We start from the raw sequence: 19,893 nt of genomic DNA, 5'->3' as shown, positions 1-19,893 counted from the left end.
AAAGCTTATTTTGTAGGAAGACAAAAATATACAGCACCCAAGAAGATAAAGTTCACAATGTCTAGCACCAGTTAAAGATAACCAGACATGTAAAGAAGCAGGAAAGTAAGACCCATAATTAAAAGACAAGTCCATAGAAATGACTCAGACTGACATAGGTGCTAGAATGAGCAAAGACATTAAAATAACCAATATAGCTATATTTCATATGTTTTAAAAGTTTAGAGACCAAGAAAACACAATCAAACTTCTAGAGATAAAAAATACAATGTATGAAATAAAAAATACACTGGATAGGATTAATGGTAGATTATACATTGAAGAACTAGAAGACACAACGATAGAAACTAATAACAATGGAAATAGACAATAACAATTAGTGAATTTGAAGGAATAACAATAGAAATTATCCAAAATGAAACACACAGAGAAAAAATTTAACAAAAATGAACAGAGCATCAATGAACTATAAGACAACTTCAAGTGGTATAGTAACAGAAGTCTCCAAGGAAGAGGAGGTAAAGAAAGAAGAAAAAAATATTGAAAAAAAAATAATGGCCAGGATTTTTCCAAATTTGATAAAAAACTAAATCCACATGTCAAAAAACTTCAATAAACCCTAAGCATTAAAAAGAAAAGAAAAAAGTTACACATGGAGGTACTTGAGAAACTGCTCAAAAACCAATGAAAAGAGAACAACCTAAAAGGAACATGAAAAAAAAAAAAAAAAAAAGACCTGTTATATACAGAGAAACAAAGATAAAGATCAGTGAAGTTTCTAGTTGGAAACAATGAGACTGAAATTTAGTGGAGCAACAACTGTAAAAAACTGAAAGAAAAAACTGTCAACCTAGAATTCTATTTCCAGCAAAACTATCTTCCAAAAAACCAAAGGTAAAATAAAGATCTCTTCAGACATGCAAAAGCTGAAATAATTCATCACCAACTGACCTGACCCACAATAAATGATAAAAATAAGTCCTTCAGGTGAAAAGAAAATTATACCAGATGGAAATTGGGATCTACTCAAAGGAATAAAGAACAATGGAAATGATAGTTACTGGTAAATATATAGATATTTTTCTTATTTTTTAATATATTTTAAAGATAATTGCTTAAACAAAATTGTGTTGTAGGATTTATAATTCATGTGTATCTTCTATGTAAGTAAAATGTATGACAACTACTGCAAGACCACTGTAAGTTTCTTATACTATATGTAAATGTAAAGTGGCATAATATCACAAAGATAGACTGTGGTAAGTTAAAGATGTATACTATAAATCCTAAAGAAACCACAACAATAACTGAACAAAGAATTATAGAAAAAAAAAAGAATTATAGCTAATGAGGTTAACAAAAGAGGTAAAATGAAATTGTGAAAAATATAGTTAATCCAAAAGAAGACAGGATAAAGGTTAATGTACAAAAGTCAATTTTTTTTACATACCCATGATGAACAATTAGAACTTGAAATTTAAAACACAATATTTTACACTAGCACTTAAAACACACAAACAGAGAAACACTTAGGTAAAAAGCTGAACAAAATATGTACAAGATCTATACGAGGAGACTATAAAACTGATGAAAAAAATCAGAAGACATCTAAATAAATGGAGAGATATTCCATGTTCATGGGTAGGTAGGAAGACTCACTATTGTCAAGATGTTGGTTCTTCACAACTCAATCTATAGATCCAATGCAATTCTTTTTTTTTTTTTTTTTTTTTAAAGATTTTATTTATTTCTTCATGAGAAAGAGAGAGAGAGAGGCAGAGACACAGGCAGAGGGAGAAGCAGGCTCCATGCAGGGAGACATAAGACTCAATCCTGGGTCTCCAGGATCACGCCCTGGCCTGAAGCCAGTGCTAAACCGCTGAGTCACCTGGGCTGCCCCCAATGCAATCCTAATCAAAATCGCAACAAGTTACTTTATGAATATGGACAAACTGATTCTGAAGTTTATATCAAAAGGCAAAAGACCCACAATAGCCAACACAATATTGAATAAGAAAAACAAAGTTGGAAGACTGAAACTATTGAGACTTCAAAACAGTATAAAGCTACAGTAATCTGACAGTGTGGTATCAGTGACAAAATAGATAACTTGATCAACAGAATGGACTAGAGGGCCCAGAAATAGCCTCGCATAAATATAGTTAACTGAATTTTGACAAAGGAGCAAAGGCAATTCCATACAGAAGAGTCTTCTCAACAAACGGTGCTGGAACAACTAGACATTCACATGAAAAAAAAAGAATCTAGACACTGACTTTATACTCTTCAAAGTATTAACTTAAAGTGAATGATAGAACTAAATATAAAAACACAAAACCAGGGAAACCTAGGTGTCTCAGTCTATTAAGCGGCTGACATGATTTCGGCTCAGGGTCCTGGGATAGAGCCCCACACTGGGCTCCACACTCAGTGGGGAGTCTGCTTGAGGATTCTCTTTCTTCCTTTCCTTCTGCCCTTATCCCTGTTCAGACTTGCTCTCTTGTGCTCTCTCTCTCTCTTTCTCAAATAAATAAATAAATCTTTAAACACACACACACACACACACACAAAAAAAAAACTATAAAACTTCTAGAATATATAAAAAAAAAAAAAAAAAAAAACCTTCTAGAATATAACATAGGAGAAGATCTAAGTGACTTTGGGCCTGGCAATTAGTTTTTGATATAAAACCAAAAGCACTATCAGTGAAAGAAAACATTGTTAAACTTGGAATTCATTAAAGTTAAAAACTTCAGGTTTGCAAAAGATACTTATTAAAAGAATGAAAAGACATGCCACAGACTGGGAGAGAATATTTGCAAAACACATATTTGATAAAGGACTTGTATCCAAAATAGTCAAGGAACTCTTAAAATTCAACAATAAGAAAACAATCAATCATTTAAAAACAGGGGAAAAATCTGAAGAGACACTTCACCAAAACAGATATACAGATGACAAATAAATATATGAAAAGATGTTTTATCTTCATCTCATTAGGGAATTACAAATTAAGACAATGAGATACCACTATACACCTACAGCTGAAATTCAAAGCACTTGAAATCATCGAATACTGGTGAAGCAACAAGAACTCTAGTTCATTGCTGGTGGGCATGCAAAATGGGACAGTCACTTTTGAAGATATTTTGGCAGTTTTTTACAAAGCTAAACCACACTATCCTAAGTTCCAGCCATTCTACTCCCAGGTAGTTACTCATAAGAAAAGAAAGCATACCTATATTCAATGATTTGTAGTCAAACATTCATAGTAGCTTTATTTGATATAGCCATAAACTGGAAAGAACCCAAAATGTCTATCAATAGGTGAACAGATAAGCAAATTGTGTTATATGCATACAATGGAATACTATTTAACAATAAAGAGGGATGAAGTATTGATACATGAAACACCATGGATGAATCTCAAAGTAATTAAGCTGGGTGAAAAAGTCAGACCAAAGAGTTTACACTATATGATTTCATTTATATAAGATTCTAGAAAATGCAAACAAATCTTTAGTGACAAAACAGATCAGTGGTTTGCATGAGTAGGTTAAGGTGAAGAGGGATGGGAGAGATGGATTCACAACAACCATATGGAAACTTTTGGGGATGACGGATATATTTATTTCCTGATTGTGGTGATGACTTCCTGGGTGTACACATATGTTAAAACTTTTCAAATTACGCTACATATGTGCTGTTTATTGGATGTCAATTATGACTCAATAAAGCTGTTAAAAAATTTTATAAATCTCCCAATTTTGCTCCCATGTTTGACTCTTTAGCCATAGTTCCTTCCTGCTACATTAAGTCTCTCACCATGACAGTCAGTTGTTTAAAATATAAAGAACTACTTCTTCATTCTCATTAAACAGAAAATATTTAATAAACACCTAATGTATGTAAATCATTAGACTGAGCACTTGAAAGGGATACAATTGGAGGATATATGTCAGATAGATGTCAGACTACAAGGAATAAGTACTACTAAGGATGATAAAGTGTAGTGGCAGGTGTAGTTTACTTCACTAGAGTATAAAATGGCTCAGAGAATGATTAAACAGGAAGGCGAATTTTAGGTCATGGAGAGCCCTTGCCAGACAGCTTTAAAAAATGGCAAGGTTAACATGTCAGAACACAAAAGATACCAAACACAAGTTCTTAAAGTAAAATCCTTTTCTAATCTTCTTATTTATTAAATGGTAGTTTATTAAACCTCTATGGGAGAACATGAGATTGGGGCAGACACATTATTTTGAAGACATATTTACTCATAATATTTTTTCTATATGAAAACTACAGGAATACATAGTCCCAGTATCATCTAACTGAACTATGTCTCCTGAATTTATAGACTTCAGTTGATTGTTCTAAAATTTATCAACTTTTGCACTGTCCCCTCAAGGGCCAAGAATCTTTGGCTGTTATGCCTCAAGTGGAATAAGACTCCTGGAGAAATTCTTTTGCTACCACAACTATTTCAGTGCGGTTAAGTGGTGAGCCCCAGTGCTTGCCAAATTCCTCTGGTTTGATCCCATCTGGATGAACTCAAAATACAGCAAAATAGCACCTTCTACTTCCTGGCCATACTTGATTGTCCAATATCCTTCCAAAATCATGCACACTTTTTATCTGTTAGAAACTACTGGCCCAAGGCTTTTAATCTAAAAAGGACATTAGGTACAAACAGGCATGAGGAACAACCATTTAATTCTTAATCACTGCTATATTCTCTTTCACTTTCATCTTACTCAAAAAGTAATCAAGAAAATTCTAAGAGTGTTTGCACCTTTTACGTCTAATCATAGTTACAGACCAAATTACACGCACTTGAAAGTCCCTTGGCAATCAAGGGTTTCATAAGGAGGACCCCCATCATGTGCAAAGCACAAAGTGTCTCTGGGTAGCTTAATATCTGTCTAAAATCTGAGCCAAATCTCCTTTTCTTGAGCGCCCTCTTAATTAGAGAAGTAAAATTTTTTCTGTATAGTTACTCAAAGTCCTTCTATCCACTTCAATCTTAAGAGAATTCCAGTCAACCAATGACATTTATGCACTCTGAGAGGCCCTCAACTGAAATTTCCCTGAATCACTAATTCTGAAGCTTCCAAACTTTCTTTTGCTGCTTCTGGACTTTGCTAATTCAAACTTAGCTTTTGTTTTCTAACTCATTCCTTCTCTCCATACTACTAGTTTTGGACAAGATAGTTCTGCTTCTTTTTAACAGAACAATCTTGGGTCCCTTTGTGTTGAACATAACTTTTTTTCTTTTTTCTTTCTTTCTTTCTTTTTTTTTTTTTTTTAAGAGGCTCCACACCCAGCATGCAGCTCAACACAGGGCTTGAACTCACAGCCCTGAGATCAAGACCTGAGCTGAGACCAAGAGTCTGACACTTAACTGACTGAGCCACCCAGGTGCCCCCATAAAATAACTTCTACCTGACTGAAGCCATTCACTACACAGTTTAATGAGTTTCAGCATAATACTAAAGATCTCAAGCTTCTCAAAAATATGAATATAACATTCTATGTAGATTATATTTTAGATTTATACCCTAGTGTTTAGCTAAAAAGAAAAGCAGGGGGTAAAACCAAGTACACTCCAGATGTCTTCTTTGGGTGAGTTCAACTTGTACAAAAATTTTTGGACAAGATACATTGCAGCTAAGTACAGATGAAAGCCATAAAGAAAAGGGAAATGCATGAATCATAGTCACGGTATAAATAATTTGCAGGAATTCATTTCCAGACAACTCACTTCATTCATACTTCAATGCTGAGTTTAGAAGAATATTATTGAATAAAAGAGGGTCAGAATAGTCGTCTATAAAATATCTACTTTAAATTATTACTTGTGCATATAACATTTCCCTGTGATCAGGTTTTTGTAACAATAATAATTTACAGAACATATGTATAACAGGCACTTTACAGATTATACAATCCAATATTCACAATAACTGTAACATATTATTGTTGTTATTATTACCACAGTAAGGAGGAAGAAAGAGTTCCCAAAAGTTTTAATTATTTGCCCAATTTACCTGCCAGTGGAGGGTAGAACATGATACTCAAACCCAAATGTGGGTGTGAAAACCCGTGCCCTTTCCAGTAGGATGTATTCACTTGCTGTGAAGTATTTATTACTAGTCCAGTGCTTTGGAAAATTCCTGACATGTGCAGCCTGGGGTAATATAGTAGAAAAACACTTGTGGGCCCAGACTGGAGTGGGTACATGACCTTTTGTAGGGATTCTTTTTGTTTTCTATAAAATGAAGAATATGGATAGTTGACATATAGGGGCCTTTCCAGCCACAGTGCAAAAAATACGGACTGGGAGGAAAGGATGAGTAACAGAGGGTTACTTGGTTATTAGGAACAATATAGCCAAGTAAGTCCAGGACTAAGGAAAACAAGACAGACAGGAATAGAAGAAAAATGTAGTAGTATTATATTCCCAATAGGAATAAAAAGACTTTATTTGGTATGTATAAAGTTAAACAAGATCCTATCACCAAAATATTTCATCAGACTCATCCTTTTGAATTTAATATCAATTAACATTTAAATCATATGAAATAGAATATAAAATACAGACATGAGAAATCAGCAACCCACATACAGAAGCAGGTTGAGTTTTGTTTTGTTTTGTTTTGTTTTTTCACAAGGTTCTGAAAACTATGTGGGGTTCTGCTCATATAAAAAAAGGTATAAACTGGCACAGTCAGGCATAGGGGAAGAGAGTTGGTGGAGTTTCTAGAAAGAGTGGCAGAGAAGAACAACCCATCGGGTTTAAAAGAGTTCTATTCATGAGTGAAAGAGAAATGTTGTACTGCAAAAGACAATGACTTCATAGGATTTTTGTTTTGTTTTGCTTCTTTTTTTTTTAATTTTTTATTTATTTATTTATGATAGTCACAGAGAGAGAGAGAGAGAGAGAGAGAGAGAGAGAGAGGCAGAGACACAGGCAGAGGGAGAAGCAGGCCGCATGCACCGGGAGCCCGACGTGGGATTCGATCCCAGGTCTCCAGGATCGCGCCCTGGGCCAAAGGCAGGCGCCAAACCGCTGCGCCACCCAGGGATCCCTGTTTTGCTTCTAACATTCAGGCCAGCAAAGTCAGTCTGTGCACAGTGGAATAATTTAAAACCTTCATAATACATGGCTTCTTCTTGTATCAAGCCAAGATTCTTCAATAAGATTTCCTGATTCTTTCTTAGTTTTCTAAAATGATGAGAACCAAGTACCTCTTTACTCAGCTGCCATCACTAAGAGCCAATATAAGATGTATGCAGACAAGTTCCGTGGGAAAGTAGCATAGGCCAGAGGTGAAAGGACACCAGAGCTAGCTCTCCACCAGCTGGGGCCTGACAGACAAGAATGGCCAAGAGCTCTCTGGGCCTTGAGAGACCTAATGGTTTGGGATATACTAATTTCTAGGCTTGTGAGAGAGTACAGAGGCTCTGGTTATCCATCTTAAGCTCTCTCAATAGATAAATATGTTTTATGTGGAAAAAAGAAAAAAATAAATAAAAGATGATGAGCAGCCTGGCAAAGGAACCTAACACAAACCAAATCTTCCACAGGATATTCGCAGACAAAAAGGCTGAGGAATGTAGAAGGGGGATAAACCTCCCCAAAGAGGAAGGGAGGGGAAAAAAATTAAAGCCATCAGTTCTGACATTTGCCAAAGAAGGAGAATGAAAACACTGTTCAAATTGTCTATAAACCAGGTAAAAGTGACTTGGTTTTGACTGAGTCTACACACCCTACAAACACCCCACCACCACTGCCACCACCCCTATGCCTCCACTGAAGACTGCAGCTGCTTCTCAAAGCCCCGGAGAGCAACGGGCAGAATATAGTGACAGCTGGAAGGAAGGGGATTAGGCGAAGACTTGGCATACACAGAATTATAGCCAAAAGGCACAAATACGAAGAACGAGAGACAATTTTCCTGTGTGGTTTGTGTGTGTGGTATGGGGGGAGCTCAAAAGATGAGCTAGCCAAAGTTCTGGCCTTGATTGCCTGAAGGACTTGGCAGGCTCAGCCTTTCTCATGGCAGGCAGGCCAGGAAATGAAGCTTTCAGCTGTCTGCTTCAATGTTTGCCTCACTGTCACCATTTTCATGTTTGGCCCGTGGCTCGTTTGTATTTTCTTCTTCTTCGGGGATTAGCACGTAAGTGTGGACAAAATCCATTTTGGTTATTCAAGACTGTGTCATTTCCTCCCACACCGTATTTGTCAACTAGGGACTTCAAGAACATGAAATTCTGACAGAGTACAAAACAAACCATAGAATTAGATGATCTGAAAGGGACCTGGGAAGCCGTCTATTCCAGACTCATTTTACAGATGGGAAAACTAATAACAGCTGAGAAAAGTAAGGTGATCTGCTGAAATCACACTGATATTTAGAGAGCAACAAAGTTGGGACAAGCATCCAACTCTCCCATTCCCATCCAGCCAGTTCTCTGTTCACCGAAAGCAGTGTTCCTTTAGGATCCATCTCAGACAACATGCTAATCTCCCCCATACCAATCCCTTCTTTAATGAGGACTTAGTAAGATTATTTTTTTTCCCCTTCCTCTGCCTTCCCTCCTCCCTCCTCTGCTCTCTGGTCAAAAATTCACACATAGGTTTGGTAAGTAATTATCCAAAATGTTAGGTCTCGGGCAGCCCGGGTGGCTCAGTGGTTTAGCACTGCCTTCAGCTCAGGGCGTGATCCTGGAGACCCAAGATCGAGTCCCGCGTCAGGCTCCCTGCATGGTGCCGGCTTCTCCCTCTGTGTCTCTGCCTCTCTCTCTCTCTCTGTGTCCCTCATGAATAAATAAATAAAATCTTTAAAAAAAAAAAAAACAAAAACAAAATGTTAGGTCTCAAGAAAAATTGGAGATTTATATTACTAATAATACTCTGAGCAGAATGCATGTCACTAAAAATGGGCTTCGTACACTTAGATGTTGACTTCCATGTGTCATCTACAATTACCACTATCAGTAGATCGTGAAGATAATGCTGCTACGCGGATAAACCGTGGCCTCAGTGTATTCTGCCATGTTGATGCACAGGAACCAAGTATGGCCCCTAAGGAGCCCTTTGAAGGAACCACAGTCAAGACAGTATAGAACTGTCTCTTTGGAAAGAAAAACACCTGCAAGGTAGCTCAAGTCCAGAGAGATGAGCTAATTTTTTAAGGGAACCACAGTAAACTTGTGTCAAATTCAGCTGCTTTGATACAGTAAGCCACAATAGTTTTAAAAGTCTATCAGAAAATCTGGGAATGGTAACTACTATGCCTTTGAAAAAGAAATAGCTCAGGGGATCCCTGGGTAGCTCAGTGGTTTAGCGCCTGCCTTCCGCCCAGGGCATGATCCTGGAGTCCCAGGATTGAGTTCCACGTCGGGCTCCCTGCATGGAGCCTGCTTCTCCTTCTGCCTGTGTCTCTGCCACCCCCACCCCCGTCTCTCATAAATAAATAAATAAATAAATAAATAAATAAATAAATAAATAAATAAATAAAATCTTTTTAAAAAAATAGTTCAATACACTGATGAATAAGATCTAAAACCTGCATGGCTAGAGAAACAAGATACTGGGTGACTCCTAAAAAAAATGACATCATTGTTGTGTCAAAATAAGATTATTTAATAAAGAGTACTCAAACAATTAAATAGCAAAAGACAAAGACTTAAAACAAAACAAAAAATAGCATCAAGGTAACCAAACATAAGAGAACATCATAACCCTCAGAGCTGTCATAGGAGCTTTGTCTCCCTATATTTATACAGAGCACTAACTGTATGCAAGGCATCTTGCTAAGTGTTGTAGTAGATGTAACAATGAATAAACTAGTCTCTCCCATCAGGAAATTTATCATCTCACTTTACTTGCATGTTCCTTCCAGGGATGAGAAAGGTTCAGGGCAGTAGTTCTCAAATCTTTTGGTATTGGGACCCATTTACACTCTTAAATACCACTAAAGACTTAGTTTTTATTTATAAGGGATATGTTTACCATATTAGAAATGAAAACTGATGAATTTTTAAAGCACTTGTTAACTCATTTAAAAATAACACCCATAACATGTTAACATAAATAACATATTTTTATGAAAAACAATTATTTTCTAAAACAGAATAATTTGGTGAGAAGAATAGTACTGTTTTACATTCTTACAAATCTCTTTAATGTCTTGCTTAGTAGATGACAACTGGATTCTGAAATGTGGTTCTTCATTCAAGGCGTTATAATATCATACTTCACAGGTTCCCTAGAAAACTCCACTGTATACTTCTGAGAAAATGAGAATGAAAAAGGCAAAAAGAATGTCTTAATATTATGATGAAACTACTTTGACCACACAGACCCCTTGAGAGATCTCCTGCGAATCCCAGGGATCTCAGAATTCATTCTAAGAACTACCGGTTAATAGCAAATATTCAAAACTGGGTAAATTGAGAGTGTGAATTCAAGCTTACTTTAGTTGAGGTTTTAACTTAGGAACATCTTAGAGTAATAAAGTCCATTACTTAGCCTACCAATTCTGAGACTAGACTTGTTTTCTTGTAAACGAGACAATCCACATTGCATGATGGGCCTGCCTTCTCTGGCACTGTCAAGATTGCCTCCTCAAAAGGCTTGAGCTGGGTGGGTGTTGGCGCAAAGATGATGGGACCCAGTGCCCCCTTTGCCTAGGTCAATCCTGGTAAAGTCCTATTGTTTCAGAGTAATCATTAGTAGAACCCCTTCACTCTGAAAAATGTTCTAGTTTAGATGATAAATTATATGGTCACCTTGACAATGCCTTGCAAAAGCAGCATTCTGTTTCTTCCCATTGTGTGGACAGGTCTAAAATAAGCCATACTAGGTTTGTTACACAGTAATATTCCACCAGCTTCTACTACTAAAAGAAATCTGATCAAGGCATAAAATTCCTCACAACCTCTTGGTTCTGTGTCTTCTTTCGCTTTCTTAAACTGTTGACAGAAACTATTCTTGATAGTTCTGTATGATAGCATGTGCTGTTAGATTTTTGCTGTGTGCCTCATTCAGAGTTTGAACTACAGGATGTGACTCTTGCCCAATTGTTTCAAATTGGGTGGAATATAACCTACAGATTGAGGGCTACAAATTAACCAGACTGGGTTAACCCTAGGCTAATAAAACCCTAGGCAACACCTAGCACACAGGTTCACCCCATATCCAGAAATTGAAGTAACCCAGTAAGACAAGAGACTTCTTTGAAAAAGTATTAAATCTACCAGGCCTAACTCCATAAGTATGGCAGGGGGGATGAAGAGGACTGGAAAAGAACTGCTGTAAATTTTGATTAGCGAACCTTGAAACTGACACGAATTTGGCTTTGCATCCCCAAGTGGCAGAGAAACCTCGGCGGTCATCCGGTGCTTTTAGAGAGTAGGGTAAAATTATAAGAACATTTTTATGAGTTGTGGCTGGCAAGCCCTGGCCTGTTAAAACTCTTTAAAAACCAATGCCTTGGTGGAGGTAACATTTACTGTTTACTGTAGCTCTGGTTGTTAGGGGTTATTGCTAAGGTCCCCATTTTCCATGACATCAGCAGCATTCCAAGGGAAGTGTGTGTCAGTGACTTTCAGTAATGACTCCTTTTTCCAAATGTTCAAAGCTTCTGCCAAGCTGCCCTACACCTGCACACCAGCTGAGTTTGAGGAAAAGGAAAAGCACAATGGATTAAGTGGGATTTTTGTCTGGGTTCCTTAATGAGACTAAAGGCTTTTCTTTCTTCAGTGTTTGGTTTTGTCTAATAAATTGATGCCAATCCCTTTAGGAGTGACATGACTCATCCTTAACATTTCATAAACCAATTTGACTATCTGTCATGACCTCTTGCTGTCATATTCTGGACTAGCCTTGCGAGAGTTTTCTTCTGCAAGAAAAGTGTAGAGCTTAGCAAGATGATCGGCATGGCATGCCAAACACTGGAAGAGGGTTTTGAAGGAGGCATCTGCTGCTCCCCAAGTTAGCAGGAGACAGAAGCACTGAGATGCTACTGCATAGCTGCTTTAAGGATCACCTGGCTGGCAACGTTTCATACCAGATGTATATTCTCAAGGCAGTAGTTAGACTTACTCCAGAATCTGTCTTCACCAGAACAGGGATCTGGTTAATTTAATCCAAGGGTGCCTACTGCCCACTCAAAAAGTTTGTCAGTGATAGTATAACCAATACTGTGTGCTTACATAAGAACTTTCTTTTATTTTTTTCTAATTTTTTAAAGACCTTTCTTCCAAACTGTGATGTGGACATATTGATGTTTCCAAAGAAGAAATGTTGGTGACCTGCAAAAATAAATCTGACAGATAACTACTTACATAGCATTCTTCTAAGTAAAAGCAGTGGGGCAGCCCCGGTGGCTCATTGGTTTAGCGGCGCCTTCAGCTGAGGGTGTGATCTCGGAGACCCATTATTGAGTCCCACGTCAGGCTCCCTGCTTGGAGCCTGCTTCTCCCTCTGCCTGTGTCTCTGCCTCTCTCTCTCTCTCTGTGACTATCATAAATAAATTTTTAAAAAATTTTTAAAAAAATAAATAAAAAAGACCTTTACTCCAAAAGGTTACAAGCGTTTTACCAATATTGAAACTCATCAGTTTTCATCACAACCCTCTGAGAGGTGGCAAATATTAGTTCAGGATGGTAGAAAATGGGAGATGACATTAAGGAGAAGTAAGTCCTTTTGCAAGAGTGAGGCAGAAAAGCTCATGGAGTCGCTACCTCACACCTTCATCCCTTAGGTAACTGACCCCTTTCCAGTTCTGCCTAGGCTAGACTAACCTGCTCTCCTGTCCCAATCAAATGATTGTGAAAAACAAGCCCTGTTGTTAATGAGGCAAAGTGTGAAGCTGCCAAAGGAAAACAAGAAATTTTATGGAAAAGTACAGAGGAATGCCCTCTTAAGGATTTTGATAAGAACGATTTGTGCATTCAATATCTGCTTCTAGGAACAATGAAAAGCAAAAGAGTCCATCTTTTTGTACCTTAGTTCCCTCATCTATAAATGCTAAAGAATTTTTTTTAATATCTCCAAGAGATGTTTTGAAATTTTAATTTTTTTTACTTGCATAGAGAACTTTTTTTTTTTTTAAGATTTTATTTATTTGTTCATGAGAAACACACACACAGAGAGAGAGAGGCAGAGACACAGGCAGAGGGAGAAGCAGGCTCCATGCAGGGAGCCTGATGAGGGACTCCCGAGTCTCCAGGATCACACGTTGGGCTGAAGGCGACGCTAAACCACCTGGGCTGCCCTGCATAGAGAACTTTGAAGGATGATCTCCGAAGTGATTACACGGTTCTGAAGGAAATTCCTTTAATTTAGGAAACAGGAGTAAAATCATGTGCTTTCCAGTGATTTTTTTAAAATAAAAAAGGCTCAAAAAATAAATAAATAAAAATAAAAGAGGCTCTATAATTACAAAAATAATAATCCTTTTCATCTTGAAGAAACCAAAGAATTTTTTTTTAAAGCCATAGGGGTGGTATTATCTGTGGTTTGTGGCAGTCACACATAGCACACTAACAAAAATGGCTATTTCCCAATTTCTCTAAGACTTTGGGATACAAACATGAAAAAATAGGAATCATTTTCATTCAACCATAGATTGCCTATGAAGACAAAAACACAACTCTTGGGTTCAGTTCCTGAATTAAACTATGAGACGTCTGCCCAGTATAATCTCACATTAAATCCCAAGCCTCAGCTTTCTTGAATAATTTTTAAAGGGGAAATTTCACAAGTATGGCTTAATAGAAAAGATTGAGCTACTAGCAATGATAAAACAAGATTTCAATAAAATTTCTGGTACATTGAATTAAGTTACCTGAGAGTAAATTCCACCAATCATTTTCATAAATAAATAAATACATAAATTAGGAACCAGTGGCAGGAAGTGTTTTTCCAAAACGCTTAAGTCCTAAGAAAAAAGAATCAGAAAAAAAATAATTTTCTTCTCAAAGATAAAAGATTTAATGAGTTACTAATCCCCTCAGTAAAGCTCCTTTGGTAACTGCCCCTATTCTAAGCCACACTGATTTTGCTAGGAGCTTTTGTTGTTAAGAGATGCTGTTTTATTATGTTAACCTACACACAAAAGCAATGTAACAAAACAGCAAAATATGCTTCTGATTTTGTTATGCTACCAACCTATACTTATCCAGAAATTGTAACTGCCAAGCGTCTTTTATCTAATGCAGACTTCATCTTTCACCACCCACCCTTTGCCACATGAAGTAACAACGTCATTAGGAGTGGAAAACTCTGTGGGAATAAAAACCTGAGCTCTGGAAAAAAATACTAAATGGGAATCTGCCTCCAGCTCTGCAGATTTTCGAGTTTATCCTGGCCTCTTGGGTCTGGAAGCTAGACTTTTGTGCCCAGAATAAGCGTGGATGAGGAAGGCAATCTCAAATCGCACCCCGAGGGCTAGGAACAGAACACACAGCCTACAGTCCTCTAAAGAGGTTTGAGGGCGCCCGCTACAGAGAATCCTTTCTCATTGGCCATTGGTGATGTCATGCCCGTGTCTCCAGGGCCCAGGAAATGCACCATGACTAATGGAGTACCTCATTTGTGAATACACATTCCATCTCAGAGGAGCAGCAACAGGCAGAGTTTCAAGGCAATGAAGGCCCAGAGAATGCCAGTCAGCCATGCACAGAGGGCCTTTAGTAGTCCTGAAATAGACTGCTCTTGTTCACATCCTCAGAAACCCCTTCAGCAAATGCCTGTATGCCTGGGCCCTGGACTACTGCAGGACAGTCACCCTCAAACTAGTTAAAAATTACTCTCTTTAAGGAAAGAAAAGTGGTCACTGTAATGGGTCACATATCCTTCCAGATTTCTAACATATTAAGGCAAGGGTTGACAAACTTTTTCTGTGAAGGACAAGATCATACAAATTTGAGGCTTTGCAAGCCATTCGGTCTCTACTGAGACTACTCATTTCTGTCTTGCAGTATAGAAGCAAGACCTAAACGATGAACTACAGATGCATTACAACAACACTTGATTTTACAAAAACAGGCAGCAGGCTGGCTTTGGCCAACGGGCTGGAGTTTGCTAACTTCTGTATTAAAGGGTGAATCACCCCTTCCTTTGCCACATATCCATGCCAAAGGACTCTCAAATAAGAGTGCAGTTGCCAGGAAAGGATGTGAAGGAGTTTTCACGATAGACCTGTGATGGTTATTCCATGTAGATAGTTTACAGAGGTGGTCTAACCCATGGTTTCCTACTGTGGGTTCTGAAGTCAAATGGCTGGGGTACAAATTCTGACTCTGTCACCTCTGAATTTAAGAATTTGGACAAGTTACTTTATTTCTCTGAACCTTGTTTTCTTCATCTGCAAAAGGAGGTCCCAAATTATTCTTACTTGGGTAAATATGAAACTTCAATTAGATAATATTTGAACAAAGCTTATATAGCATAGTGTGTAGTACTCAATAATTATCTGCTATTATTGCTAGGTTTAAAGTTTAAAAATGACCATAATTACTACCCCTGATTCCAACAGCCCAAAGTGAAGAGGCACAAGATCACCAGAAATAAAGGGCATTGTGAATTTCTTTCCAACTTTATTCCTTTCTAATACTTTCATCATCTTTAGGAGCTGCATAGAATTCCACATGGAATGCACTAAAATTCCTATTGCTTAACTTTTGCTTAATATCTTTAGCCATTATAAATAATAGTATGATAAATGTCCTTAAATATATACCTTTGAACACCTGTTCAATTTTGTTCCTTGGGCAAAAAAGGTATGCACATTTTAAAGAACTTGTAACTATTCTGCCATTTGGCTCTCCAAGAAGGTTGTACCAATTTCTGTTTCAACCAGCACTGAGAGGATCTGTTCCCTAACATTCCTGACAACACTACAAACATTTTGTTTTAACACTGGAAAAACTGAGACTCACAGAGGTTAAATCACTTGCTCAATTTTAATAAGAAATGCTTACTGTTTCCTTTGGCCTACAACTTTATATAAAACATTTTATAATTATTTTGATAATGGTCAATTTTTCCAGAACCCATATGATTGGCAATTATTATTATTAACAATTCCATTTTATGATTGGGAAAGCTGGAGCTCAGAAGTTTACTTAAGATAGCCAAAGTTCTCCAGATAAGGGAAAGAATAGAGAGGAGCATGATCAAGCTAGAAATAAACTTCACCCTATTACAGGGCCATGCAAGGCTCACCCATAATATCTCAGACAAAATTTAATTTCCAAACAACAGAGAAATATACTGCCTTCTCAGGAACTGATTTCATTTTTCTTTCTTTTGGCAATTAGCTAATCCAAACAGATCTCTCTCTCTCTCTCTTTTTTTTTTTTTTTCTGTGAAACTAAGTAAGCCTATAAACCAAATGGCTTCTTCCCAGAGGAAAAAACTTGAAACCCTGAGCTTTTGACATGAATACCACAGATCTAAAACATATTTTATTCACTCTGTCCTATCCTCTTGCCTTATTTTCAACACTTATCACAATTTGAAATATATTATTTATTTATTTGTAACAGTGAAGTTCCATGAGGGCAGGAACTTACTTAGTTAGTCTTGTTTACTATCTTTTCAGTACCTAGAACAGTTACTGGCACAGAGCAAGTGATTTTTAAATATTTATTAAATAGACGAATCCTCCCACATGCCATTGATGTATTTTTCTAGCTGTACAACCTCCAAGACAAGCAGGCTTTGGCATGTATTCTTTATTAATAAGAGTTGCTACTTCCTATTTACAACATTGCAAAACAAACCAGCTTCCTAATGGAGAAGAGCAGGCTGCTTCTCACACCATCAGAGTTCTAGCCAGTTATAGCCCAAACAAACCTCCATTATAAGTTGAACCACACCACACGCTGGCACATGTCAGCATACCCTGATTTCCCACCTTACCTTTTCAACCAGGATATTCAGCCACTGTTTGCCCTTGTGAGTACGTGTACTGGTTTTATGTACTGGGTTTGTTTGACTCTAGAAGAACCTCCCAAGTGGGTCACTAATTAGGTTGAATTCTGAAGACAAATATACCACCTGTTCACTGTTTTTATAAAAGATGTTTTATTAAAGATATAATAAACATGGTAGTTAGCCAACTACATAGCACCATTCTGTCCCAAATGAATGATCTAGTTCTATGTAGCCAAATATGGTATCCACTGGCCATAGGTGATTATTCAAGTTAATCCCAAAAACTCAGGTCTTCAGTTGCACTAGTTTCAAATGCTCAATAATTGCCACATGTGCCTAGCAGCTACTGTATTGGAAACACATACAGACTATTTCCATCACTAAAGAAAGTTCTATTGGACAATATGGGACCTAGTCAAACATGGTAATCTCATTCACTTTGCCTGCAATTGATTTTTAAATGGGCATGTGACAGAATTCTGGTCAATAAAACATGGAGAAGTCTGTCAAGTAGCTTTGGGAAAGGTTTCCTTATTTCCACCCAAAAAAATAAAAAGAAAGAAAGAAAAAGCCTCACAGGAAATGGTCTTTCTTCTGTCTTTGCATAATATTTGTTTAGAATGTGATGGAAATGCTGCAGCCCTCCTGTGAACCTAACTGGAGTCAGTCTAAGAGCAAAGCCTACCCACTAAAGATGGCAGAGTAGAGCAACAGAAGGAATAGGACTTCTTAATGAAATCACTAAGCTATTAAATTGTTACCAACTCTGTATCCTCATTGTGTGAGATAACTAGATGACAGAAGTCCCTACTGTTAAAATCATTTAGTTCTTGAAGTTTTTGTAATATATATCCAGATGGAACCTAACTTATCCAGAGCTTTGTTTATATTGTTGTACTACTCTTTAATAAAAAGGTTTCAGTCCGTCAATGTACTGCTAAAAATCTGCAAGGACTCTTCACCATGATGTAGATTTCAAAGTTTGACTACAACACTGTAAATAATATTGCCTTTCACAGATCTGAGCATCTTAAAAATAGCAGAGGGAGAAAGGAATTATTTACCCTACCACTTTTTCATCTGAAAAATTTAAGTTTAAATTGCAATGTGAAAAATATTTTACATTTGCAAACAAAATTTCAACAGTGAAAGCTCTATTTTTGATGAGTAACATAAAGAATTCCAGGGTAGGATTAGAAATTTCAGAGTTCTCAGAATTGGGAGGATCATCAAAGATCACCTAGTTCAGCTCTTTAATTTACAACTGAAGAAACTGAGGTCCACAGAAATATGGTAACTGTGATGGATGGAACAATGGCCCTCCAGAGATGCCCAGGTCCCAATCCTCTGGACCTGTGAATATGTTATCTTACATGGCAAAAGGAATTTGGCATTTATGTTTAAATTAAGGTTCTGAGATGGGAAGATTACCTGGGATTATCCAGTGACCCCATTACAATTACAAGGGATCTTGTAAGAGGGAGGCAAGCAGGTAAAAGAAAGGAAAGGGAGATATAACAATGGAATAAGAGATTGGAGTGATGTACTTTGGTGCTAGAAGGGGCCACAAGCCAATGAATGACAGTGACTTCCAGAATGTGGAAAAGGCAAAGAAATGTATTCTCCCCTGAAGCTTCCAGAAGGAAGGCAGCCCTACCAACAGCTTGGCTTTAAACTTCTCACCTCCAAAAATGTAAGTAGAATAAGTTGGTGTTTTATGCCACTAAATGTGCAGTAATTTCTTACAGTAGCAATAGAAAATATAGTTAATTATCTTCCCAAAGTTAACCCAGCTTGGAATGGGAATGCCAGAACTCAAATCTTCTGATTCTAAATCGAGTTTTCCTCCTACCCAAAATTTCTATACATTACTTCCTTTTCCAGGCTGCTTTCTAAAATATGGGAAAATCTCAGTTCAATGTCTTTATAGTGTTATATGGAAAGACACCTGATTAACCACAATATGAGGCCATTGTAGTGGGTAAGAACATAACCTCCAGAGCCAGATGGACTGACTTTGAATCCCGCCTGGCTCTGCTGCCTATCAACTAACTTTAGGAATTCTGAGCATAAGAGCCATTCTGTGCCTCAGTTCCACCATCTATACAATTGGGCTAATAATATTACCTATTTTATAGGTTTATTATGATAATTTAATTAGGTAATATTTGTGAAGAACATAAGACATGGCCAGTACAAGGTAAACAGTATGTGTTTGTTATACCATTACAAACTTTTAGAAATCTGACCAACCTACAAACTGTCACATGTGAACCTGCTCACAACAACAACAACAACAACAACAACAACAAAATTAAAGGCTATTAGATGACAAAGAATTTAACTCAAAGTCAAATTTTCAACTTAGGGTGTTTCTTACTAACCTTGATTTCTAAGTAACACAATTTAGATCTCTTTAGAATTTTTTTTTTCTTTAGAATTTTTTGTATGTTTGGGCAAATTACATTTAAGCCAGACTACAAATAGATCAGCCAGATTACAAATAGGAAAAGTGTTTCATTTATACCATAAAACTGTTAGGGAATCAGTTTTTATAAATATATGACTGGGATTTTTAAAAACATGGACCATTCAAATGGTATTTGATTAACTAGTTCATTCAAATGACTGGGCCTCATTTTATAGAATAAGGTGAATGGAAGCCTTTGAGATCTCATATTTAGAATCCTCAATCACTCTTAAGGTAACTTAGGGCTCTGCCAAAAATTTCCCCAATTGGCAAGAAAGTAGCTAAATATGAGGATTTTTCTCCTCATAACATATTCTCATGTGCATGCTTATAAGTATTACTTTTTTGGCTTGGTTTCCATGTTAATGGAATGCAGCCACTCCCAAAGCATTAAAACCATTCACTGAAATTTGGACACGCTGGATTTTGGACGATTGAAAAAGATTCTTTAACAAGAGATGGGAAA

The 19,893-nt window shown here is 37.1% G+C and overlaps 1 protein-coding gene across 14 annotated transcripts in view; it reads right to left on the bottom strand.

Moving 5' to 3' along the window:
- Positions 1 to 19,893, bottom strand: part of RAD51B (RAD51 paralog B) — an 817,007-nt gene that overhangs the window by 545,853 nt on the left and 251,261 nt on the right. Inside the window, exons 8-9 of one of the 14 annotated variants that reach the window (XM_025442516.3) lie at positions 13,863 to 13,955; positions 9,629 to 10,300 (exon numbers count right to left, since the gene is read on the bottom strand). The exons of the other annotated variants lie outside the window; for them this stretch is intronic. Of the exons in view, the coding sequence (XP_025298301.1) occupies positions 10,244 to 10,300; positions 13,863 to 13,955 (150 nt within the window). The 3' untranslated portion in view covers positions 9,629 to 10,243. Of the gene's footprint in view, positions 1 to 9,628; positions 10,301 to 13,862; positions 13,956 to 19,893 lie in introns of those variants that run through there. 14 annotated transcript variants of the gene reach the window in all.

The sequence above is a fragment of the Canis lupus genome, chromosome 8 (assembly GCF_003254725.2).
Source record: "Canis lupus dingo isolate Sandy chromosome 8, ASM325472v2, whole genome shotgun sequence".
Classification (NCBI taxonomy): Eukaryota; Metazoa; Chordata; class Mammalia; order Carnivora; family Canidae; genus Canis; species Canis lupus.
This window is presented reverse-complemented; position numbering and strand designations above follow the sequence as displayed.